Below are 26734 nucleotides of genomic sequence, written 5' to 3' on the forward strand. Positions count from 1 at the left end.
CTCTGTTCACTCCATGACAGGGCATGCCATGGCAGGCTGGGATGGCCACCCCATGACAGGACATGTCACTCCATGACAAGACATGCCATGGCAGGCTGGGATGGCCTCATGACAGGACGTGCCACTCCACTGATAGGACGTGCCCCTTCAGTCATAGAATGTGCCGCTCCACTCATAGGGTGTGCCATGGCATGCTGGGATGACCACCCCATGACAAGATGTGTCACTCTATCCACTCCATGACAGGGCATGCCATGGCAGGCTGGGATGGCCACAGCATGACAGGATGTGTCACTTCATGACAAGACATGCCATGGCAGGCTGGGATGGCCTCACCATGACAGGACATGCCACTCCATGACAAGACATGCCATGGCATGCTGGCATGGCCCGACCATGACAGGACATGCCACTCCATGACAAGTCATGACATGGCATACTGGGATGGCCACCCCATGACAGGACGTGTCACTCCATGACAAAACATGCCATGGCATGCTGGGATGGCCTCACCATGACAGGATGTGTTACTCCATGACAAGACATGCCATGGCATGCTGGGATGGCCGCCCCATGACAGGACATGCCACAGCATGACAGGATGTGCCCAGGATGTGCCACTCCATGGCAGGATGTGCCACCCCACTCATAGGACGTGCCACTTCAGTCATAGAATGTGCCAATCCACTCATAGGACATGCCATGGCATGCTGGGACGTGCCACAGCATGACAGGATGTGCCACTCTGTGATGGGATGTGCCACTCCATGACAGGGCATGCCATGGCAGGCTGGGATGGTCACTCCATGACAGGACGTGCCACAGCATGAGAGGATGTGCCCAGGATGTGCCACTCCATGACAGGACGTGCCACTTCAGTCATAGAATGTGCCAGTCCACTCATAGGACATGCCATGGCATGCTGGGACATGCCATAGCATGACAGAATGTGTCACTCTGTCCACTCCATTATAGGGCATGTCATGGCAGGCTGGAATGGCCATACCATGATAGGACAGGCCACCCCATGACAGGATGTGCAACTCCACTCACAGGACATGCCACACCATGCCAGGATGTGCCACTCCATGACAGGGTGTGCCATTCCAGTCATAAAATGTGCCATGGCATGCTGAGGTGTGCCACAGCATGACAGGATGTGCCATACCATGACAGGATGTGCCATGACATGCTGGGACGTGCCATACCATGACAGGATGTGCCACTCCACTCACAGGATGTGCCATTCCAGTCATAAAATGTGCCATGGCATGCTGGGATGTGCCACAGCATGATAGGATGTGCTACACCATGACAGGAAGTGCCACTCGACTCGTCGGATGTGCCACTTCAGTCATAGAATGTGCCGTTCCACTCAGGATGTGCCATGGCATGCTGAGATGTGCCACAACATGACAGGATGTGCCATATCATGACAGGATGTGCCACTCTACTCATAGGATGTGCCACTCTACTCATAGGATGTGCCACTCCATGCTGGGATGGCCACACCATGACAGGATGTGCCACTCCATGACAGGACATGCCACTCCACTCATAGGATGTGCTGCTCCACTCATAGGACATCCCTCACCATGATAGGATGTACCACTCCATGACAGGATGTGCCATGGCATGCTGGGACATGCCATACCATGACAGGATGTGCCACTCCACTCATAGGATGTGCCATTCCAGTCAAAAAATGTGCCATGGCATGCTGGGATGTGCCACACCATGACAGGATATGCCACTCTACTCATAGGATGTGCCACACAATGCTGGGATGGCCACACAATGACAGGACATGCCACTCCATGACAGGACATGCCACTCCACTCATAGAATGTGCCATGGCATGCTGGGACATGCCACATCATGACAGGATGTGCCACTCCATGACAGGGCATGCCTCTCCACTCATAGGATGTGCCACTCCAGTCAAAGGATGTACTATTTCAATCATAGAATGTGCCACTCCCCTCATAGGATGTGCCATTCCAGTCAAAAAATGTGCCATGGCATGCTGGGATGTGCCACAGCAGGGCAGGATGTGCAACTCTACTCATAGGATGTGCCACACTATGCTGGGATGGCCACACAATGACAGGACATGCCACTCCATGACAGGACATGCCACTCCACTCATAGAATGTGCCATGGCATGCTGGGACGTGCCACACCATGACAGGATGTGCCACTCCACGACAGGACATGCCACTCCACTCACAAAATGTGCTACGGCATGCTGGGATGTGCCACACCATGACAGGATGTGCCACTCCATGCATAGGTGGCTGCCATGGCATGCTGGGACATGCCACTCCACTTCTAGAATATGCCACATCATCTTGCAACATGCCATGTGTCACACCATGCTGGGATATGCCACTCCACTCATGGGAAGTGCCACTCCACTTGAGGACCTGCCACCCGACTCACAGGACGTGACACACGCTAGCCCATCCACAGTTGGCCGCCCCGGCAGCAAGTTCTCTTGGCACCCGGGGGTCCACAGATGTTGAGTGGGATCCTGGCCCTCCCTGGGCCGTGGACACTGGGCAGTGGTGAAGGGGTAAGAGAGGGGCCAGCTGCCCTGAAGAAGGGCGTGGCACTGTGGGATTTTACCTGTAAAGCCACCAGCTTCCAGCCCAGCACCTCCACCCCTCACCTGGCTTGGCCTTCCTGGGTAGGCACTCTCCAGGTTGCCATGCTCCCCAGCCAGGAGTTCCCAAAGCCACCCCCATGGCAGCCTGGTTAGCTTCCACCAGGGGCTGAGTGGACCCCAGGCTCAGCCACCCAAAGCTTCTCCAGAATGGACAGCCATGCTCCCTCCAGAAGCACCAGGGGAGCATCCTCCTGCCTCTTCTATCTCCTGGTGGCCTCAGGAGCTCCCTGACTTGTAGCTGCATCTTCTCATCTCACTTCTGTCTTCATGTTCCAGCTCCTGGTGGCCTCAGGAGCTCCCTGGTTTGTAGCTGCATCTTCTCATCTCGCTTCTGTCTTCACGTGGACTCTCCTGGGTCTTCTCTTAAAAGGGAACCACTCAGCTTGGATTAGGGGAAATGACTCCATGTGACCTCATCCTAATCCTTCTACAAAGACCCTGTTTCTCAATACCCTCAATTCCCAGGACCAGGGAATGTCTCTTTGGGGAAATTCAACCCACCACAGAGAGAGGCCCAGGCAGTGCAAATGCATCCCTTCTCACTACTTGCTCTCAGTTTTTGGCCTCCTGGGACCTCAGGCTCTTCCTCGGTGAAATGAGCAAGCATTGGTAAGGACCAGACCCAGGGCTGGGTGCAAGAATTGAATGCTCGAATACCCGAAAATGCGTGCAACTTCTCAGGAGTTCATAGGACCTGCTCAGGACCACAGTCTCCTTGTTCCGCCCCCTGCCCACAGGCGCTGTCTTGGTAGCCCCTGGTGCAGGCATGCTTACATTTCTCAGCCTTGGAAGCCTGGACAGCAAACTTTGTGGGAGTGGGCCATGTGGGGTGCAGAGAAGGAAGCTGGACCCTCAGCTCCTGCATAACTGGATGATCCTCAAAAACATCAGGCTGAGTGGAAAAGCCAGACACCAAGGACTGCGATCTGTCTTGTGGTGCAGCTTTGGACCCCAGAGACACATGTTCTTCAAGTTCACCCATTCCTGTAGGGCCTTTCGATGAGGCCACTTCTGTGAAGGTGTGGCCCCCCTCGTTCAGGAGGGGTCTTAATCCTCTTACCAGAGTCCCTTATAAGTGGAATGAATAGAAAGAGAGAGGAAGCAAGAGGGAGCCGCTGGAGGCTGAACCTGGAAGAGCAGGGAGAAGCCAGCAGCGGCTGCCATGTGCATAGCCATGTGAAAAAGCCCAGAACCAAGGATCTCTGGCAGCCAGCCCAGAACACCGCAGCCTTGGGAGACAGAATGTTGCCTTGAGGATGCCTTGACTTTGGATCTCTTCCAGCCTCAAAGTCGGAAGTCAATAAACTCTCCGTTGTTTAAGCCAACCCCTTGACCGGTATTTGCTTCTGCAGACAGCAAATTAAAACGCAGATGATTCCATGTATCAGAAATGCCCAGAATAGGTAAATCCATATGGTAGAAAGCAGGTTGGTGATTGCCCAGGGCTTGCAGGAAAGGGAATGGAGATGGGATTTTCTTTGGGGTCATGAGAACGTTTTGGAATTAGATAGAATTGCACAGCTTTGTGAATGTGCTAAATGCCCCTGAATTGGTCACTTCAAAATGATGTATTTTTGTAACGAACGTCTTCAAAAACCCTCTGTCCACAGATGGTCCTATGTAGGGGATGTGGAGTTGGAAATTAAACTTAAGATTTCATGGGAAACAACTAAATCCACAACACTGCGGGGAGTGCAAAATGTCCAGAATTGCAGCTCAGTTTTATGGAAAATATTTGTGGATAAAAGAAGTTCGGGAATTGTGCTGTTTTGTCATTGGGTGCATGGTGTAAACTTGTGACTCTCTATTTTATTGTTTGGTAATAGGTTTTCTTGTGTTTTTATTTCCCAAGAAACCTTTATGCAGCAATCAAATTAAAAAAATAAAAGTGCATGCTTCACAAACAAAAATAAAATGATGTTTTTAATGTTACACAAATTTGGGCTCCGTAAAATTTTTTAAATTGGTAAAATTAAAGTTAGGTTTTCTGGCCCTGCTTCTCTGGGTTTCCCACTTGATCTGGGCATCATTCAGCTTTCCATGAAGCCATTTCAAAAATAGGCACAGAGGGAGTTTTGGCGGGAAGTGGGCTTATCTATGTGGGGTACGGCCCTGCCTTTGATTGGGTAGAAAAGCGTATTAGCCAAGGGGGTGCTGATGCAAAGTACCAGACATCTGTTGGCGTTTATAAAGGGTATTTATTTGGGGGTAGAAGCTTAAGTTACCAGTTACCAGGCCCTAAAGAGTCCAACTCAAGGTGTTTTCTCATCCAAGTCAGCTGCCACTTGTTGGAGCAAGATGGCGGGCGATCCCTACCTGCAAGATGGCGGGCGATCCCTACCTGCAAGATGGCGGGCGATCCGTACCTGCAAGATGGCGGGCAATCCCTGCCTGATCTCTCCTTCCTTGAGGCTCCTTGGTCTCAGCTTCTTCTGATCCCAGCTGTAGGCTGGCCTAGGGCTTGTTTCTTTCCAGGTCTTTCAGCAGCTCGGCTGCTCTGTTCTCTTTGGCTGCAAACTAGCAGGCAAATGGCTCATCTCTCTCTCTGGGCTTTAGCTGTTTGAGCCTTCTCCTTTCCGTCCCGTGGCAGAACTCAAATGACCAAGTTTTCTCCTCTTCTGTGTGTCTTCTTGAGTGAGTGTCCATTTACATCAGCCCCGGCAAGGGGGCAAGGACGTAATCTGAGTCACGCCTTACTGATGTGGCCAAATCAAAGGCTCTAAATCGACTTAGTCAAGTAAACTTAAAACATCTGAACTTAATACCATCAAAGGGTATCACGCCCAGTGGAACAGAAGAGTTCACAAACATAATCTTTCTCTTTTGGGGGGGGGCGGTTCATAAATAATATCAAACTGCCGCTGAAGGCAAAGCGTCGTGGCTGTTCAAACGTGTCCCAACAGCCGTGTGGCTCATTTGTGGGTTATGTGGAAGAGAGAGAATTTTTTTAGCCAAGTAGGAGCAGGTGGGTTTGGCCATAGGAAAGCTTGAGACATGGCAGTGGGGGAGGGAGAAAAGGGGGTACCCTGAGGGTAGCTCCCCAGGGAGGGGCTGGCCCCCAGGCCACATAATCCTGGGGGAGGGGGGAACTGGCTTGATCTGGCCATGCTTGATCCCATGGTGGACCCTTTGGGTCTGGGGTCTCTGCAAGGACGTTGGAGCTGGGTGCTAGGACTCGTCGTTAGCAGCCTGCAGAGGGGAGTCACCTGGGGAGGGGTCTCTCTCCACGGCAAACTGGACCAGAGTGGGAACGAAGGCAAAGCTGTGTCCTGCAAGGCTTTGTAGGGAAGGCTCCAGAGCTCTGGGGCTGCAGGAAGTGAGGAGCTGTTTCCTTTTAGCACCTGGTGGGAAGGGGAGCTGGAGGACCACTGTGGGGCCCCGTGGATAAACAAGAAGGGGCCGTCCATGTGGTGGAGTAGTATGCAGCCAGGAAAAAGGTCCAACGCTGCTCGGAAACACCATGCCGAGTGAAAAAAGTCAGGCACAGAAAGCACCCAAGTCTATGATTCCATTGATATGAAATGTGTGGAATAGGCAAACCTGTAGAGACTGAAAGGAGATCAGGGTTTATTGGGGGAGGAGGGAAAAGGAAGTAGCAGGTGAATGGATACAGGGTTTCCTTTTAGGGTGGTGAAAATTTACTGTGGTGATGGCTGCACATATCTGTAAATATATTAAAGACCACGGAAGGGTACACTTTAAATAAATTGTATGGCATAAAAAGTGTATCTCCATAAGCAGTTTCAAGAACATTGTTACCAAAAGATAGGATTCAAATTGGTCAGGATCACAAAGGTTGTTGTTGTTTTTCTTATATTTGGCTTCTCTAATTTGAGAGGCAGCAAATGGAAAAAGAAAATATGTGGAAAGTATGACTGTAGTTGGCAGGGAAGGAAGTTGGTGCAGCCCTCCCCGCCCTTAGCTCATTTAAAGAAAAAAAAATTAATGTGATACATACAATGTACACGACATAAAATTGACCATTTTAAAGCACACAATTCCACGATTTTTAATACATGCTGTACAACCGTCACTTCTACCCGATTCTAGAACATTTTTATCACCCCCAAAGGAACCTGGAAACTGTCACCCCCCACCCCCCATGCCTACAGCTTGTTTTGTTTTAGTTTTTCAATCCATTTAAGCTTGTTTCCAAGTTGAGTCAGTAAAAAACAAATACAGTCTCAATCTCTCTCCAGACTTCCTTTTTTTTTTATTTTTTATTTTTTTATTTTTAGCAAGTCCGAAGCCCTTACATAAACAGATTTTTGGATATTTGGGTCCTCAGAGGAAGGCCTGGTTTGAGATGTTCTTGGCAAGGCTTGCAGGGAAATGACGCTGCAAATGCAAACTGCAGCTGGGATTCTCACTTCCGCCCAGCTCAGGTTTCGACCTCATGAGCAGCTTCTTGTCTGGGGGTAAGGGGAAGAGTAGCAGCTGTGCCTCAGTGAGAAAGGAAAAATGCCCCAGAGTCTTCATTACCAGGTCCTGATGGTGCACACCACATTTCCAGGGAACGTTCCCCAACCTGAAAGCACAAGTGAGAACTTCTTGGGGCTAACCCAGAACATCCTGGTCAACTCAAAGCGCCGCTTCTTCCAGGAAGTCCTCTGAGTCTTCCCACACAGCAGGTGCGCTTGCCTGCCACTCACAGTGGTCCAAAAGGCAACATTTGTATCCTTCGCTACTGCATCTCCAAGCCCCAACAGCCTGTCCGACACATTGTTAACAGTTCACAAGTGTTTGTTTCATGGTTTCCAAAACCGGTGCAGTGTTTCTCGGAAGCTAGAGGAAGCTGAGATGCTACAAGAGGCTCGCTCCTTCTCTGTAAAGTGACAGCATCTTCCTTAAAATGTGCCTTTGGGGAGATGCACCTGCCTGCCAGGGGAGCTCAGGTACGATTTTGAGGAGGCTTGTAGCCGGGGAGAGAGGCAGGCACTGACTCGAGGAACTTTGTACTGCGGTTTATTGCTCTTTGTTCCGAGAGGAAATTCCGGCTTGGCGGTGTGAGAAGGAGAGAAGTGGCGTGTGGGGCAGTGCCAAAGCCGGCCCTGACGATGCCTTGTTTGTTCCCAACAGGTCAAGGGGACTTTGACTTGGCCGATGCCCTCGACGACCCCGGTAAGTGCTGGTATTTCAAGGGAGCTTTGCTTCTTGGGCTTTTGTCCAACAGAGTATCCTCTTCACTCTTGCTTCGGGGTTTCGGTCAGGCGTGAGGAATTCCGTGAGCGTGAGTTCTGTCCTCTGTGGTCAGCGTGGCCGTTTTGAGATGATCCTTTCCACAAAAGTCTCTTTGCCCTCTCGGGCGCCTGGGGCAGGCTCGCTGCTCAGCGGGTTTTGGGGCGAGCCATGCCTGCGATGTGTGGACACGGTGGGGGTCTCTCCTCGTCTGAAACCTCCGTTCTGAGTCCTCGCCCGTGTGGCTTTGCCACGCTACCCCCGGACCGACACCCGGACCACAGCCGGCCACTTCCCGTCGTTGTGGCTTGAGTCCCCCCCCCCCCCCCCCCCCCCCGCGAAGCCGTATTCAGGTCCTGGGAGTGTAAATAGGACCTAGGAAGATACTTTAAAATGGGGCCGCATTGAATGAAGCCCAGTGCGTATGGCCAGAGTTTCTAAGCAGAGGAAATTCAGTGTGGTGGGCAGAAGCCACAGGGCGTTGGCTATCAGAGGTCCAGACAGACGCCAGAGGACAGAGAAGAAGGCGAGGAGACCTGTGCGAGCGGGTGCCCGAAGGCTACAGACTTGAGTTTGGACGTCCAGCTTCCCAAACCACAGGACAATCCATTCCTGTCGTTTAATCCAAACCGTCCACGCGGCTTTTGCCAACGCAGCCCTGGAACACGGAGGCCCTCGGCAAGTGCCCAGGACCGGCTGTGGTCAGTCTCGCTCCGCCGCTAACATCTTCCTTCTGTGGCCCTTAGGACCTGAAGCGGGCCGGCCCCATCTGGCTGCACAGTGCTGTGTCCGGGCGAATTTGGACTTGGGCGTGCCCGGGAAAGGAAAGGGCTTTGTTTGGGATGCAGGTCCAATGAGAGGAGGGTTCTCTTTTGAAAGAAAAATGAATACTCATCTGCGGAAAGGAAGAGCCACTGGTTTCTGGCACGGGAGGAAGAAAGAGAGAGCCATTGCAGATAAAAACACAGGTGGCTGCCATGAGGAAGAGAAAGGGGGAAGTCCACAAAAAGATGATACAAAACCACCCCTGGCCCAATTTGCCCCACTGAAAATGGGGCAGTGGCCGAGCAGATTTGAAATGATTGTTGTCACGAGGGAACGATCTAATGCTGCACTTTGATGTTCGGATACATTTCTAGTATCAGGCTGGTAAATGCGAAAAGCTGCTTGGTGGGCGGGGAGTATCAGCCCTTTGGTGGGCTTTGGGTCTCGTCCACCCAAATTCATACTAGGTGCTCAGTGCTAGGGGATGGGTCAATAAAGAAGGGAGCCTGCCTGTGAGAGAACATCCTGCAGCTATGAAAAAGCTGTAGGTCTGTAGGCTACCGGAAAATCTAAGATATTTTATTGATTTGACTTGGCCCAATGGATAGGGCATCTGCCTACCACATGGGGGGTCCACGGCTCAAACCCTGGGCCTCCTTGACCCGTGTGCAGCTGGCCCATGCGCAGTGCTGATGCGCACAAGGAGTGCCGTGCCACGCAGGGGTGTCCCCCATGTAGGGGAGCCCCACGCACAAGGAGTGCGCCCCGTAAGGAGAGCCGCCCAGCGTGAGAGAAAGTGCAGCCTGCCCAGGAATGGTGCCGCACACACGGAGAGCTGACACAACAAGATGATGCAACAAAAAGAGACACAGATTCCCGGTGCCCCTGATAGGGATAGAAGCGGTCACAGAAGAACACACAGCGAACGGACACAGAGAGCAGACAACTGGGGGCGGGGGGGGTGAAGGGGAGAGGAAAAATAAATAACTAAATTCATCTGCTAACATTTATATAAAAAAAACTTGCTGATAGATGTCCCAGTGATTTCCTGCTTGCCTCACACTGTCAGATGCCACCTCCTCGGTGACATCCTCCTCGAGCTCCTGCAGGATCCACCCGCCTACAACCCACACCTAGGCTGGCCGAGCTGGGCAGCCAGTCTCTGCGCCCTGAGCACCCCGTACCTGATATCCAAATTTAAGGCCACTGACTATATGGTGTGTCAAGTGTAAAGCCACAGATTTCCCCTGTACATACTTCCTGGCCCAGAACAGCACTTAATAAATGTTAGTTGAAAGAACAGATGTGGGCATGGAAAAGCAAACGAGAGGAGGCATCTTTCTGGAAGTGGGGTCCTCTCTCCATCATTTCTTTTCTCCTCTCGTCCCACTGCCAGGTTCCGTTGCCGCCCTCCGGCCACACTGACCTTCTTGATTTTCTAAGTGGTGCCGGGGACTCACCCACCTGCCTCGCCTGCTCTCAGCTCAGTCTTCCTTCCTTGCTTCCTCACCTCCTGCAAGTCTTGCTCAAATGCCACCTCTTAACGTGGTTCTCCCACCACCACCACCCAGCACAGCCTCGGGCATGGATTTTAAGCTCTTGCACACGATACAGCAAGAGTTTTCCTATTTTTTTTTTTTTTTCTGAATACAGAATGGAATTTGTGTTCCTGTGACTGAACATTTTGCGGCGAGTTCTTTTCATTTTCTCGTCAGGGTGTTCTCCGTTCTTTCCTTGAACTGCCGATCAGTGCTCAGTGTCGTTGAATCTGTCTCTCTCTTTGTTTTTGCAGGACCCACCAAGAAGCCAAACTCAGGTGAGTACCTAACGGCTGGGCTAAACAGAGGCGGCGCGTGAGAACTAATATTTTTGGAGGGCAGGTGAGAAGGTTTTACAGGCTCGTGGATGGTATTAAAGAGAGGCGTAAGTAAAGGTAGATTTACCAAGTGTTAAAAGGGAAGAAGAGAGGTGATGTGGGGGCGTTTTCGGGACTTGGAGTTGTCCTGAATGATATTGCAGGGACAGATGCTGGACATTGTATGTCCTGCCATAACCCACTGACTGGACTGGGGGAGAGTGTGAACTACAATGTAAACTCTAATCCATGTGGTGCAGCAGTGCTCCAAGATGCATTCACCAAATGCAATGAATGTGCCACGATGATGAAGGAGGTTGTTGATGTGGGAGGAGTGGGGGTGTGAGGTGTGGGGTATGTGAGAATCTCATATTTTTTCATATAACTTTTTGTGTGATCCATGTATCTTTTTAAAAAAAGACAAAATTTCATTTTCAAAAAAATAAACAATAAAATTTATATGTAAATTAAAAAATCAGATGCTAGTCATTAGGAGACTATAAAGCAAAGCCACACTGAGTTACCACTTCTCACCCACCCACTAGGATGGCTATAATCATAATAAATACTAATTATTATTAGAAAAACAACAGAATAACACGTGTCGGTGAGGATGTGGAGAAACTGGAGCCCTCCTGCTTCGCCGGCGGGGGTGTAAAATGGTGCAGTCCCTGTGGAGACAATTTGGCTGTTCCTCAAAAATTAACCCTAGAATTATCATATAATCTGGCAACTTCACTCCTACGATTATACTTCAAAGAAAATGGAAAGTACAGACTCAAAGAGACACTTGCACACCAAGGTTCACAGCAGCGTATTTCACAATAGCCCCAATAGAAACAGCGTAAATGTTTATCAACCGAGGATGGATAAACAATGTGGTCTACCCATAAAATGGAATATTTTCTGCTGTGAAGATGAATGGATTTCGGCTAGAAGCTGCAATGTGGATGAACCCTAAAGCCATGATGCTGAGAAAAATCAGGCAGGTGCAAAGGTCACACATTGCACGATTCCATTTGTATGAAATGCATAGAATAAGTTAACCTGCAGAGAAAGAAAACACACGAGGGGGTGCCAGGTGTGGGGGAGCGGCGGTGCAGACTGGCGCCTTGGGGGGAGGGATTCTGTTTGGGGTGACACAAATGTGCTGGACAGAGGGTGAAAGTTACACAGCCTTGTCCGCGCAATTTAAAGTCTGTGAGTTGCACACTAGTAAACAGTTAAAATGATTTTTATGTTAAGGGCATTTTAGCCCCATAGTATATATGTTATGTTACATGCTATATTATATTTTATTGAATATTATATGGTTTATATTATGAGTTACTTATTATGCATTCTATTTTTTCATATGTGAAATATTTATTTTTATTAGAAAATAACAGCACAGCTATCATTACAAAAGGGATCTAAAGGGAAAAATATATGGATTTGTTTCTTTTAGAATAATATTCCTATCTAAAGAAAGATTGTAAATAATTTTTTTTAAGATTTATTTTTTATTTCTCTTCCCTTTCCTGTCCACACCTTCCCACCCCCCAGTTGTCTGCTCTCTGTGTCCATTCGCTGTGTGTTCTTCTGTATCCGCTTGTATCCTTAACAGCAGCACTGGGAATCTGTGTCTCTTTTTGTTGCGTCATCTTGCTGTGTCAGCTCTCCGTGTGTGCAGCGCCACTCCTAGGCTGGCTGTGCTTTTTTTTATTCATGTGGGGTGGATCTCTTTGTGGGCATACCCCTTGCGTGTGGGGCTCCCCTAAGTGGGGGACACCGCTGCGTAGCACGGCACTCCTTGTGCAGCAGCACTGTGCACGGGCCAGCCCACCACATGGGCCAGGAGGCCCTGGGTTTGAACCCTGGACCTCCCATGTGGTAGGTGGACGCCCTATCAGTTGAGCCGCATCTGCTTCCCTGTAAATAATCTTCAATGAAGAATGTGCCTACTACTTAGGATGGGTAGTTATTTTATTTATTTATTTATTTTTAATGTTACATTAAAAAATATGAGGTCCCCATATATCCGCCACCCCTCCTCCTCACTTCTCCCACATCAGCAACCCCCCCACCACCATCCACCAAGTCTATATTTTATATATATATAGAGAGAGATCCCAAAGGAGTCTAAGCATTAACAGCTTAAGTGAGCTTAATCCTGTCCACTGTTTTTCTAAATATTTTAAGCCGTTTCTAAAACTGAAGTGGATGAGTAAGTGTTACCTATTCCCACGTTAAATATATGTATTATGTATATGGGTGCATATTATATATGTATAAATCATGACCATAGAGTACCTCACGTATATATAATATAATATATATCACACCCGTAGAATACCTTGTATATAATATAATGCATATACCATGTCCATAACATTCCTGAAATAAGATATACATATCATGACTGTAGACTACCTTATATATAATATAAAATAATATGAATATATCATGCCTACAGGGTATACAGAGTATATAATATGATATGAGGGAAGCGGACTTGGGTCAATGGATAGGGCGTCCATCTACCATGTGGGAGGTCCATGGTTCAAACCCCGGGCCTCCTTGACCCGTGTGGAGCTGGCCCATGTGCAGTGCTGATGCGCACAAAGAGTGCCGTGCCATGCAGGGGTGTTCCCCGCATAGGGGAGCCCCACGTGCAAGGAGTGCGCCCTGTAAGGAGAGCCGCCCAGCATGAAAGAAAGTGCAGCCTGCCCAGGAGTGGCGCCACACACACAGAGAGCTGATGCAGCAAGATGACGCAACAAATAGAAACACAGATTCTTGTGCCGCTGATAAGGATAGAAGCCGTCGCAGAAGAACGCACAGCAAATGGACACAGAAAGCAGACAACTGGCGGTGGGGTGGGAATAATTAAATAAATACATAAATCTTTAAAAAAATATATGATACGATATAATAAAAATATTACCCATAGAATACCATATATAATGCAATACAATACAATACAATACAATATAATATAATATATATCATGCTCGCAGCATTCCTAATATAATGTGTATAAATATCATGAGTATAGACTATCTTACATATAATATAGTAAATATAACTATATAATATATAATATAATAAATATAATATAAATCATATTAAACATAATACAATACAATATAATATAATATAATATAATACAGGTATGCCCACAGAATACTTTAAATATAGTATGATATGGTATAATATGATGTAATATAAATATATATCATGCGCATAGAATATATCATATTTATAATATAACATATATCACACCCATAGAATATCTTATATTTAAAATACTATATTATATATATCATACCCATAGAATTCCTAATAAAAAATATATATACATATCATGACTCTAGAATGCCTTATATATAATATAATATGATATGATATAAATACATATCTTGCCCGTGGAGAATGTAATATTATAATATAATAAAAAAGAATATAAAAGAATATAATATAATATAATAAATATAAATCATGCCCATCGACTACCTTATATATACTATGATATGTATCATGCCCATAGAATTCCTAATATACATATCATGACTTAGATGCCTTACATATAATATGATATAAATATGTATCATGCCCACAGAGAACATATTATAATATAATGTAACGTAACATAATATAGTATAACAGAATAGATGTAATATAAATCACGCCCATAGAGTACCTTCTCCAGTGCCTGCTGTTAGCAAGGGAGCACATCAGTTCTTCCGAGCAGAGATGCCCCGTTGTCCTGCTGCTAAGACGTCCAGTTTCCAGGTTCTAACCTGTGTGAAGAAAACTGTCTGGCATGTCCGACGGCAGCCACGCAGCTCTCGGCCCCTTCCAGGTGCAGTGGGGAGCGGTGGACTCATCGCTTCGATGCTGAGAGCGGGCTGGCCTCTCCCACCTTCTGAAGGAGAGGCGGCTGCTTCTTACCTTGGGCACCGAGCAGAAGACAGCAGCTCCGCTTGCCCGGAGCCTCCCAAGTCCGAAGGGCTTTCCCAGGCTGTGCTCCCTGAGCCCTCTTGGCGAGAATGCCCGCCCCCCTCCCCCCAGCACACACAAGCTCTGCAGCCCCGGCGGCCCTTGCTTCCACGGTCCTGACGGGGAGCTCAGTACCTCCCGAGACCCATCTTTCCAAAACAGATGCCCTAAGTGCCCGAGGGTCGTTACCGTGGTGGAGAATCCGCCCCTCTCTTGGCTTCCTCATCTATTCTGACTTTAGCAGGAGCAGGAAACACACGCACTTGCTCTTTCCTGGTGGGAAATTAGAAGAGATTTAAGTAGCGGAACTGCAGAACCTGCTTTGCACGGAGTGAACCTGGCGCCCACAGGTCCCCAGTGACCTGGGTTCCAGATACCCACTGCCCTGAAGAAGTTTCTCCGGCTCCCCACTGGGTAGTACCTCAAGCCGGCATTTTTTGTGTCTTCTAAGCAGCAAGTAGAGACGAGACGTTTCTGTGGGACTCACCCCATCGTACCCCAGAGGGGCACTGCTCCCCATTCTTTCAGAGACCAGAAAACACGAATTACCCCAGAGTAGTAGCTGGGAAAGAGGAGATGCATGGGCACGTGTGTGTATATGTGTGCATGTTGTATGTGTGTGCATGTATACATTGTAGGTTTATGTGTGTGCATGTGTAGCTATGTGTTTGTATAGATGTGGATGTACTGTGTATGTACAGATGTGTGTGCATGTACAGTTGTATATGTGTGTGTATACTTGTGTGTTTTACTGCGTGCACGTATAGATGTGTGTACACTTGTGCGTATGTATATTTGTGTGTATTTATGTTTGTGCATGAGTAGTGTTATATGTGTGTTTACAGAGGTGTGCATGTGTATAGGTATATTTATGTGTGTTTGTATGTCTGCATACATGGTGTTATATATGTGTATGTATAGATGTGAGCATGTGTGTTTGTATAGACATGGAGTATTGTGTATGTATAGACGCATGTGCAGGTACAGGCATGTATGTATGTGCATGTGTACGTATATTTGAGTGTTTGCAGTGTGCACACTATAGTTGTGTATGTACATGCGGTTGTGCATTTGTGTGTACTTATGTATGTGTGTGTACATGTATAGTGTTGTATGTGTGTATATCCAGATGTGTGTATTTGTAGTTGTGTGTATGTGTATGTATATTTCTGTGTGTTGTGTTTGTGTGTGTTCATGCACAGTGTTGTGTGTATGTACAGATGTGATGTGTGCATGTATATTTGTGTGTTTATGTGTGTGCATGTACTGTGTTGTATGTGCATGTGTACAATGTGTGCCTGTGTAGTTGTGTATGTGTTTGTGTATATTTGTGAGTTTATTTTGTGCATGTGTAGTGTTGTATACGTGTATGTATAGATGTCTGCATGTGTAATTGTGCATGCGTGGAATGCATATTGTGTGTTTATGTGTGTGCATGTATAGTTATGTATGAATGAGTAGTTGTGCCTGTGTGTATATTTGTGTGTGGTGTTTATGTGTGTGCATGCATAGCGTTGTATGTGTATGTGTACAATATGTGCATGAGCAGTTGTGCATGTGTGTATATTTCTGTGCGGTGTTTATGTGTGTGTGCATGTCTGTGTGTATGTACAGATGTTTGCATGTGTGCATGTATATTTGTGTGTTTGTGTGTGCATGCTGTGTTGTGTGTGCATGTGTACCATGTGTGCACGTATAGCTGTGCATGTGTTTGCGTATATCTGTGTGTTTATTTTGTGCATGTATAGTGTGTGTACGTATGTATGTCTGCATGTGTAATTGCGCACGTGTGGCAAGTAATTGTGTGTTTCTGCGTGTGCATGTATAGTTGTGTATGCATGAGCAGTTGTGCATGTGTATATTTGTGTGTGGTTTTATGTGTGTGCATGCAGAGTGTCGTATGTGCATTAGCTGTGTGTGTATATTTGTGTGTGTGGTGTTTATGTGTGTGCATGCGTAGTGATATATGTGTGTATGTACAAGGTGTGCATGCGTGCATGTGTGTTTCTGTGCAGGTGTCAAGGTGGTGCCTGTGTGTACCTGTGCGTCCCCATGGGGAGATTCTGCAGCCCTGTTGGCTCTGAGGTCCGACGAGCCAAGAGCCCCCGCAGCAGCCAGCACAGGTCCTCCCCGCTCCGGGAACAAGCCTCCTCTGAGAAGCGGGTGACCCCAGAGTCGGGGCGGGGTGGAGCTCGGGAAGCCAGAAGGGAAAGGACCCGCTCAGAAAAAGAGCAGCGCGGAGACCACCAGAGGCGGCGTGCAGGGGCTGCCACGGGCCAGGAAGGGGCGTTAGGAGCAGCAGAGGAATCCAGGGCAGCAGAGGTGACAAACCATTGGAAACGTAGGAATTTCCGAGTTCTTACTGACAATGAATTGAAGCGAAGAAAGAAACGAATAAATTGAAGGGAAGGTCCTTGCTTCCAGGTCTGAAGGAACATGGCAAGTGTGCGGTGAGTGCTGGAGGTGGGATTTGTCATTCTGCAGCAGGCATGGAATAGATGGAGTGGATGAAATTCAACATTGGAGGCTCAATCTGAGGCATTTGATGAGCAACAGCGTCCCTCTACGTGCCACCCCTTGAGCTGCTGATTCAATGCAAGGGAGAAGATAAAAGCAGGGGCGCCACGGTGGAAAAATCAGCTAGCATTTTGATCAGGTGATTAAAATGAACACCGATGACGAGCAGGGGGTCATAGTGTACCCCCGATGGGATATCCTGATAAGAACCCACTGCCCGCACACAATTCTCAGGCTGAGAACCCACAGCTCCCATTGAATCACTAGGAAAGGAACATATTCATTATTTTCAAGTTAAGTAAAAAGAAATATCACCCACACTGGCCGCATACTGAATAACGATCACAGGTGTCAAAACGGAAAGGAATGACAATTACAAGGCGTCAAAAAGGAAAGGAATGACAATTGGGAGGTGAAAACTGTCCCTTTTATTATTTTCAAAAGTCTATTATGGCTAAATGATCATCTCAGGGTGACAGTGGGGCAAAGATATTTGCAGTAAAGGCCTCTGCAACCTTTGTGTGCTGAGTAAGAAGGAATCCAAACCCAGAAGGGGGTTTAGATGCAAAGTGCAGTGGAAACTGAAAAAAAAAAGAGAGGTTAAATAAATTGGTAAAACCAAATGGGTATTGATTTCTAAAAAATTATCTAATTCAAATAAACAAGATAGAATTAAATTCCTAAATGAAATGCTAGGTAACAGCAATAGGTACAATTGAATATTGCTGAAATTTGACCATTTTAAATTCAACCACACTTGTTCAACATAGAAATTGAGTGTATAATTCTCAATTTAGTGAACGAGAAGAAAAAGAAGTAAGTTAATAAATTCCCATGGTAAAAGCCAACCCATTTTATGTACCTGCTTGAGCAAACTACATCAACTGACAAGCCTGATATAATGAACCAATAAAGAGAGAATATGGATTATTTTTATGCACATGTAATATGTTTATAAAGACAGGCCATACACTAGTCTGCAAATAACTTGTGTTTAATAATTACATAAATAAAGAAAGCAAAAAAATGTAAGTCAGAGATATATAGAGTTGCACAGAATTGGATTAGCCCCAGCCTCTGACATGTTGTGTTTTGTGTCCCTCTACTCAGGCACAGCTTTCTTTTTTTTTTTTTTTTTTTAAATATTTATTTATTATTATTATTTTTAATTACATTAAAAAAAATATATGAGGTCCCATTCAACCCCACCGCCCCCGCCCCCCACTCCCCCCACAGCAACACTCTCTCCCATCATCGTGATACATCCATTGCACCTGGTAAGTTCATCTCTGAGCATCACTGCACCCCATAGTCAATGGTCCACATCATAGCCCAGACTCTCTCACGTTCCATCCAGTGGGCCCTGGGGGGATCTACAGTGTCCCGTAATTGAAGCACTATCCAGGACAACTCCACGTCCCGAAAACGCCTCCACATCTCATCTCTTTTGTTTTGATTAATTTAAGGATGATTTGAAACTCAGGAACCAGCACTTACAAAGACATGCATCCACTTTTGAGTTCTTGAGCTCTCCGAAATTGCTGGTAGATTATAACCCCACCAAATGACCTGAAAGCAATCTGGCAATGCCCAGCATAAGTTGAATGTGGGCACTCGTTGCTTTCAGGACACACTCAACAAAACCTCACCACTCAGACACAAGGAGAAAGGCAAGGAAAAGCGGTTTGCAGCATTTTGTGTAAAGGAAAAAAACAATGGCAAATGTTCATCGATTAGGTAATGGAGCTGTTAATATAAATAAACTAGATGTACACATACCAGGAAGAATAAATCTCAAAAATATAACATTGCGTGACATAAAAGAAACAAGTTGCATAAGGACAATTATAAACACTAATTTAAAAAAATAGACCAAACCATGTATTGTTTGTGGACACAGATACTTAGGTTGCAAAGGTTTTAAAGTTATACAGAAGAGGCAACAACCAACTTTAGAAAAGTGTTTCTAATCTTTTCCTCTGGGAAATGAAGGCTCAAGAGCTGTCAGCTCATACTGTTTTGAAAAGGAAAAATAATTGTAAATAGAGGAGAGGTGGACTCGCCCCAGTGGTTAGGGTATCCGTCTACCACACGGGAGGTCCGCGGTTCAAACCCCAGGCCTCCTTGACCCGTGTGGAGCTGGCCCACGCACAGTGCTGATGCGCGCAAGGAGTGCCCTGCCATGCAGGGGTGTCCCCCGTGTAGGGGAGCCCCACGCGCAAGGAGTGCGCCCGTAAGGAGAGCCGCCCAGCGCGAAAGAAATGGTGCCGCACACTTGGAGAGCTGACGCAACAAAAAGAAACACAGATTCCTGTGTTGCTGACAACAGAAGCGGACAAAGAAGAAGACACAGTAAATGGACACAGAACAGACAACCGGGGCGGGGCGAAGGGGAGAGAAATAAATAAATCTTTTTAAAAAATTGTAAATAGAACGTAATAAAATGTCTTATTGGGGTGTTTTCTCTACATTTTAAAAAAATCATTGCCAACTGAACCTTGGTAAATTCAGCTGGTAATGTTCCACAGGATAAGAAGTTGACGAGTTAATTGGTGAAAGTGCTTTGAAAATGATAGCAGAATGGTCTGTCTAACCATCAGAACAGGCCTTTGGGCTGTTAGGAAAGATAATCATGTGATAGTTCTTCAAAGCTTTCTTTTTTAGATCACCCGCCTTCCTCTAACTGCAAGCAGCAACAACCATCTTTTTGTCATGAAAAGCACCTTCTAGGAAGAAAAACGAAATTTAAAAAAAATTTAAATTTGGAGGACTTTCCTCCTAGTGGCCAAGAGATTTTTAAGCAGATCATGGTCGTGGATAGACATCTTGAGCAGCAAATGTGAACTAAATGTAAACTCTAGAGTCACTTGAATGTTCTTTATTTCCAGGCTGCTCCCAGTGAAGGACTTTTTTTTTCTTGCTAAAATCACAATGTTATTTTCTCTACAGACATTTACCCGAAGCCGAAGCCACCCTACCACCCACAGCCTGGAAGTCCTGACAACAGTGGAAGTAAGAATTATGAGCCATGAGGCTCATTTCAAAACCGGTGTGATAAAACTCGCCTTTCATTTGCTAGCGACTTTACCTTGGTTGGCTGAGAAATAAGGAGCGGCTCCCTCGCAGGGAGCCGGGTTCCAATCCTGGGGGTTAAATGGACTCCAAGTAACTTATTTTCACTTTGTGCTGATGCCTAACAATTACATTGCCTTCAGAGGACGCTTTGTGCCGTTGTGGAAGAAAACAGTTTAGAATAAAAGACTAGCCTTTTCCCTCACTCGTTTTCAGATTTCCACGCGATGTTCGTTTTCCCCTCGGCCATCTGTATTTGATGTTGCTCAACCCTAGATTGTTCCATTTGTTCTAAGAGTTGTCACGTTTTCCTGACGCTCACCGTTGGAGAGTTAAAACTCCATACACGCTGGGGCGCGGATGTAGCCCGGTGGTTGAGCGCCTGCCTGGCACGCACGAGGTCCTGGGTTTCTTTTAAAAAAAAATCCAACACGTACAAAAATGGCACTTCGGCGGTTGAAGCCTCTCAAATCCTCAGCTCTTTGGTGGAAAGCCAAAGAAGTTGGCCGCTTCTCCATCATGCAGGGAGCGCAGTCTGGCATTTAAATATCTCCCGGCCAGCAGCTTGTATGGAATAACCAAACACACAGAGGAATCCTTCTCCCCAAGGAGAGCGCTGAGTTGACCACTATGCTCCCAAAATGGCACATCCACATCCTAGTGTCCCCCTGTCTTGTGAATGGTACTTGATTTGGAAATAGGGGCTTTGAAGAAGTGGTTAGTGAAGCTGAAGTCAAACTAGAGTAGGATGAGTTCTAGTCCAATAGGGCCGGGGTCTTGAAGGGAAGAGAGAAATTTGGAGACAGACGGGAGAAGGCTTTGTGAAAACAAAAGCAGACCTGGGAGGCGAGGAGACGCAAGCAAAGAAACCGCGTGGGCGAGGAAGACCTGTCCCGTCCCCCCCCCAGTCTGTGGGGCTTTGACAGGGCAATCCCAGGAAACTGAGGCAAGGAGCAAGTCAAAGCAGTGGCAAAGACTCAAGGAGGCTATCACCTAGTTGAAAAGCAACGGCTAAGCCTTACTGTGTAAATCCAGGGACAGTTCAGCCACTATGTAGTCCATCTCTTTTTTTTCCCTCCTTTAGCAACGTCCCACTCCATCAACTCTTCTTCATGATACTTTATTTCCTGCAGAGGTCCCCTGGGGCTCTGCAGTTCTACGAGGCATTCATAGGGATTCTTAGGAAAAGGAGTTTTGCTCAAAGGTATTTGGGAAATGAAATGCTGGGTGAAAAAAAACTGAAATGGGCTTCTGTCGTGCAGAACTCCTCAGAGTCTTTTTTTAAAAGGCAAACTGTCCTTTAAAATGAATCACGCAAGGGATCCCAGGAGCCGGCACTTTCCAGACCAGCATGAGTTGTGCAGACAGACTTTGTACTTCTGAGTCATGCTTAACCCAAAGAGGATGGTTGCTCCCTCCATTTTGTTTTCATGCTTTCTTTTCTTATGTAAAATTTGATTGAAGTATACCATTCATACATGAACATACATAAACAAGAGGTGTATTCTAAAATTTGTGAATTTACAAAACAAGCACGTACTTCACCATACAACAGGGCTTCCGTCGATCTCCCCACCAGCACCTGGCATTGTTGTGAAACATTTGCTAAAACGATGAAAGACCATCGTCAAAATATTACTACCCGTAGCCCACATCTTACATTTGGTGTATTCTTCCCACAACCCACCCAATTAGTCACACCCTATATTGTATTATATATTTGTGATCAATCAGGAGAAGATGTCATACTTGTTCTGTTAACCACAGTCCATCTTCCACCACTCGATTTTCTGTGTTACACAGCCCCATGCCTTGTACAGTCCTTTCAAAGCGAGCGCTCAGTGGCTCTCATTTTCATCACAGAGTTGTTCTGTCATCACCTCAGTCAATTTAAAACATTTTCATTATTCCCAAAGGGAATTTCCCATACCCTTTTCTCCCCATTGTTGTCCCTTAATCTTGAAAAAAAATCTTGCCATTGCTGCAAAGTATTACAATGTTATTGTTTTAACTATTGTCCATAAGCTGCATTGGTTGTGATTTCCCTGTGTATCACCGTACACATAACACTTTGTAAAAGAACTTCCTTATATTTATAATCTTCATCCACCACTGAAATCACCATGTAACACATTCCAAAGGTTATTCTCTAACTTCCTTTCAATTGACATTTAGGTCTACAGACTACCCCTCTCAGCCACAATCGCGTTTATAAAGCAACAGTGTTAGCTGTATGCATTATAATGTTACCACCAACTCTATAATTGCTGCATAGTTACAGTGTACCTTATGAAATATTCTATATATGTTGAAAGCTCCCATGCTCAGCCCACATTCTACCTCCTAGAAAACTGTGCTGAGTGTACCTCTGTGAGTTTACTCTCCATTTTAGTTCATATTGCTGAGACCACCCAAGATGCGTGCTTTTGTGTCTGCCTTGTTTCACTCAACATAGTCCTTCATCTGCTTTGTCCTCTGCATTGCGACTTTGTTTCTTCTTCCAGCTCAATGGTATTCCACTGCATGTTTCCATGCTATTTCATTTGTTTTTTTAAATTTTTAAATTTTTTTTTAACCTTAAACCTACTTTCATTCATAGCTTTTGGAAACACAGAAACAAAAACTAAATGAGTATATGGAATGTGTGAAAGGTAGACATAATACATTTTATCTAATTGGGATAAATATAATGCTGCATCTAATGATTTTATTATTGTCACTTTTTCAAAATCGTGGAAGATTTATGAAAAGTATACATTTGTTGCAGGTTAAAGAAGTTACCTACAGGTTACAAAATATTGTAAAATCCAAAGTATCTATAAACTACCATGGAATGAAGGTCGATGTTTATACCATGTCCATCGTTGTAGAATTCTAGCTTCATGAGTATTCACTATCAATATTGGACAGAATTCCCTATAGTATTGTAAAATAGGAAGCTAACTCCCTGAATGGAAACTTTTTTTCTTTCTTTCTAGGATTGTCTTATTTTCTTTATTTTTTGTTCATTTATTTTACACTTTTTATTAACGTTAATAGATCACAAAGAATGTTACATTAAAAAACATAAGAGATTCCCATATACCTCCCTCCCCTACCCCCATCATTTTTGTAAACTGGTATTTTTTTGAAGATACATACATCATACAAAAAAGTTACATTAGAAAATAGAAGAGGCCCCCACATACCCCATCCCCACTCCCCCACTCCTCCCACATCAACAACCCCTTTCATCAGTGTGGCTATTTTAAACCCAGCTCAGGACGTCTTTAAAGCCAGAGCACCGCGTTATTTCTTTATATTTAACGTGTGACTCCGGAGTCTGACATAGAGACTAAGCCAATGCCTCGCATGAAGGAAGGCAGAAAATAAACTGAATTCTGCACACTGCTGAGGAGGAGCAGAGCTGCTCCTTCAGCCTCACGCTCGCCCGGGGTCTTGGGAAGGAAGGGGGGGCTCCTGAAAGCGGTGGCGAGGGGGTCGACGGCCCTGGGATGTGCTGGAACATTCCGCTGCCCCCAGCGCTGGCAGTGGTCAAGCCCTTTGAGGAAGGGCTGGCAGGTGGAATGCTTTAGGCGAGTGCGGATTCTCTTCCCCCGAGTCTCCTTCTTCGACTCGCTAGAGGGCCGGTGAATTGACAAAACGCAGTGCACCAGGGAAGCCTCTATCAAGGGCCATGAGATCCCCCTGCCCCTAGACCCCTGCCCCTAGAAATAGCTCCTGCACCATCTTGGTGGGCGCTCCTTTCTCCTGTTTCCCCTCTGACTTGCATTTCTCGGCCCTGGCCTGGCTGGCAGCACGTGGTTGAAGCTCTTGGCAATTCCCTGGAAACTCCTGGCTTTGCGCTCAAGCCAGCACTTGCTTCTGCAAAACATTTCGGGGCTCATTGTGCCTCTCCCTGATGCGGCAGCTGGGAGACAAAACCCTCCTTTAAAAAAAAATTTATTTATTTTCAATTGTATTTTTTTTTAAAATTATTTATTTATTTTTGTCTATTTTTTTAATGTTACATTCAAAAAATATGAGATCCCCATATATCCCCCGCCCCCCTCACCCCACTCCTCCCCCCATAACCACAACCTCCTCCATCATCATGAGACATTCATTGCACTTGGTGAATACATCTCCGAGCACCGCTGCACCTCATGGTCAATGGTCCACGTTATAGTTTACACTCTCCCCAGTCCACCCAGTGGGCCATGGCAGGACAGTAATTGTATTTTTTTTAAAGATACATAGATCACATTAAATGTTACATTAAAAAACGTAAGAGGTTCCCACATACCCCACTCCTGACTCCCCCACCCCCATCATTTTTATTGTATTTTTTTGAAGATACATAGATCACAAAAATGTTACGTTAAAAAATATGAGGTTCCCATATATCCCCCACCCCCTCACCCCACTCCTCCCACATCAACATCTTCTTCCATCACTGTGGCACATCCATTACATTTGGTGAATACATTTTGGAGCACTGCTGTACCACATGGATTATAGATACATTGTAGTTTACTTAAAAAATATAAAAGGTCCCCATATACCCTCCACCTCCCTCACCTCACTCCTCCCACATCAACAGCCTCTTTCATCATCATCGTGGCACATTCATTGCATTTGGTGAATACATTTCGGAGCACTGCTGCTCCACATGGATTAGAGTTTACATTGTAATTTACCCTCTCCCCCTGTCCATTCAGTGAGTTATGGCAGGATATAGAATGTCCAGCATCTGTCCCTGCAATATCATTCAGGACACCTCCAAGTCCTGAAAATACCCCACATCACATCTCTTCTTCCCTCTCCCTGCCCTCAGCAGCTCCCATGGCCACTGTCTCCACATCAGTGCTACAGTTTCTTCCATTACTAGTCACAATGGTTCTGTAGTAGAATACCAGTAAGTCCAAGCGCTTTTTAAAAAAAATATTTATTTATGATTATTTTTTAAATTACATTAAAAAAAATGAGGTCCCATTCAACCCCACCGCCCCCGCCCCCCACTCCCCCCACAGCAACACTCTCTCCCATCATCATGACACGTCCATTGCACCTGGTAAGTTCATCTCTGAGCATCACTGCACCCCATAGTCAATGATCCCAGGTCCAATTCCCGGCCCCTGGTAACTCAAAACAAAAACAAAAAGCTGCCTGATGCTGCAGCCAACTCCAAGCGCTTTTGAAAGCAGCAGGAGAGGCTCAAATTCCGTTCCACGAAAGTCTCCTTTCACCTCAGAGGACGTGAGCGCGCATTTCTACCAATTTGCCCCTTGGATTTCCTCCTGTTTATTTGAATGATCTCCGTGAAGCTGGGAGTAAAATTCAGAACCACGGAAGAGCTGGTGAGGCTGATGTGGGAAACCCTTGTGATTCTTGTAAAACTCTGCCTTTTGAGGTCTAGCATTTGGTGACGCCCCTTTGACAATGCATCTCAGAGAAGCTATTGTACAGAAACGTGCTCAGCGCTGACTCCAGTTTCCTCATGAAGAAGCCCTGATGGACTTGGAGAATGTACTTCTGGCATTTGCCCCCAAATTAAAGTCATTTTCTCCCTAATCCAATGCTCAGGAGCAGTTTCCAGGTTCTCGGTATAGGAAGTGGCGCAGAAAACACTCATTTTCCAGCCTCGTGGGGCTAAAGGAGCTTGTGCGGGTTATTTAATGATTGTTGATCTTTCTTTAATTAGAACTGTGGACGTAGGTTCAAAGGACACTCAAGTCTAGACGTGAGGGCGAGATGACACTTTGCCAGGTGACAAACAGTTTCGTTAAATCTTCATAGAGGGACCCACAGGCCGTGGGAGGGCGATCCCAGCAGAAATTGTCACGTGCCGAGGTCCTGGGGCAGGAAGATTGTGGCGAGCTGGAAGCCACGGAAGTGCGTGGGGACAAAACTTGAGATTTCCGATGCGGTGAAGTGTCAAAGCAGGTTGGAAAGCAGAGCTCGCTCTCGGGCTGTGAGATCTTTGAGTCTGAATATTGACCAACTTTTTTAGAAACAACTCTGTCGCTTCTAATCACTTCAGCAAGAGAGCATCTGCCACGGAGGTTTCAGAGATGGGTGCATTTGGAGAAGCAGATGAGCGGCTTTTAGAAGGAAAGATGAAAGGGCTTGTTTAAACTTGAGGCTTTGGAGCTTTCCTAAAATTGTCCGCTAACTGATTTTGAATGCAACAGCGAGTCTCTGCCAAAGCTGTGAACAGTGAATGCACCTGCACTGGGATGTGTTTGGTGTCCAGGATTCTCACTCTACACAGGGCTCGTATCTGAAAACTGTCGGTTTTCCTAAACCCGCCGTGTCGTTTTCCAACAGATATTTACCCAAGACCGAAGCCGCCCTCTCGTCCGCTGCCTGGAAATTTCGACAACAGTGGAGGTAAGAGTATTGAAAATCAGGATTCCTTTTGAAAGCGTTGGGAGCCCCCTGACGGTTCCTTGCTTCATAGTCTACCCTCGTCGTGAAATACCAGGCATTTATTTATTTTTTAAATACACGCGGGCTGTTTCTCAACGAGTCAACTCCTGCTACAAGCCAGCACCGGGCGATTACCCTGACGGTGAATGACCGTTATTACTGTCACTATTATTGTGAATTTTTTCCTCTGCTGATGTCGAAAGCATTGCAGTTGTTACCTAGTAAGCTCCTTTGTTGTTTATTTCTCGGGTTTACGTTTGGATCTCTGACAATTTCTTTTTTTTTTA

General features: G+C 46.2%; 1 protein-coding gene across 8 annotated transcripts in view; it reads left to right on the plus strand.

The window, feature by feature from the left end:
* The window catches only part of LOC139436092 (glycoprotein Xg-like), a 55745-nt gene that overhangs the window by 13423 nt on the left and 15588 nt on the right, over positions 1-26734 (plus strand). For 6 of the 8 annotated variants that reach the window (XM_071213470.1, XM_071213465.1, XM_071213466.1 and 3 more), the window contains exons 2-5: positions 7748-7789; positions 10404-10427; positions 19914-19976; positions 26346-26408. In XM_071213470.1, the coding sequence (XP_071069571.1) occupies positions 7748-7789; positions 10404-10427; positions 19914-19976; positions 26346-26408 (192 nt within the window). Of the gene's footprint in view, positions 1-7480; positions 7564-7747; positions 7790-10403; positions 10428-19913; positions 19977-26345; positions 26409-26734 lie in introns of those variants that run through there. The other 2 variants (XM_071213471.1, XM_071213467.1) reach the window with 2 other exon arrangements.

The sequence above is a fragment of the Dasypus novemcinctus genome, chromosome Y (assembly GCF_030445035.2).
Source record: "Dasypus novemcinctus isolate mDasNov1 chromosome Y, mDasNov1.1.hap2, whole genome shotgun sequence".
NCBI classification, from domain to species: domain Eukaryota; kingdom Metazoa; phylum Chordata; class Mammalia; order Cingulata; family Dasypodidae; genus Dasypus; species Dasypus novemcinctus.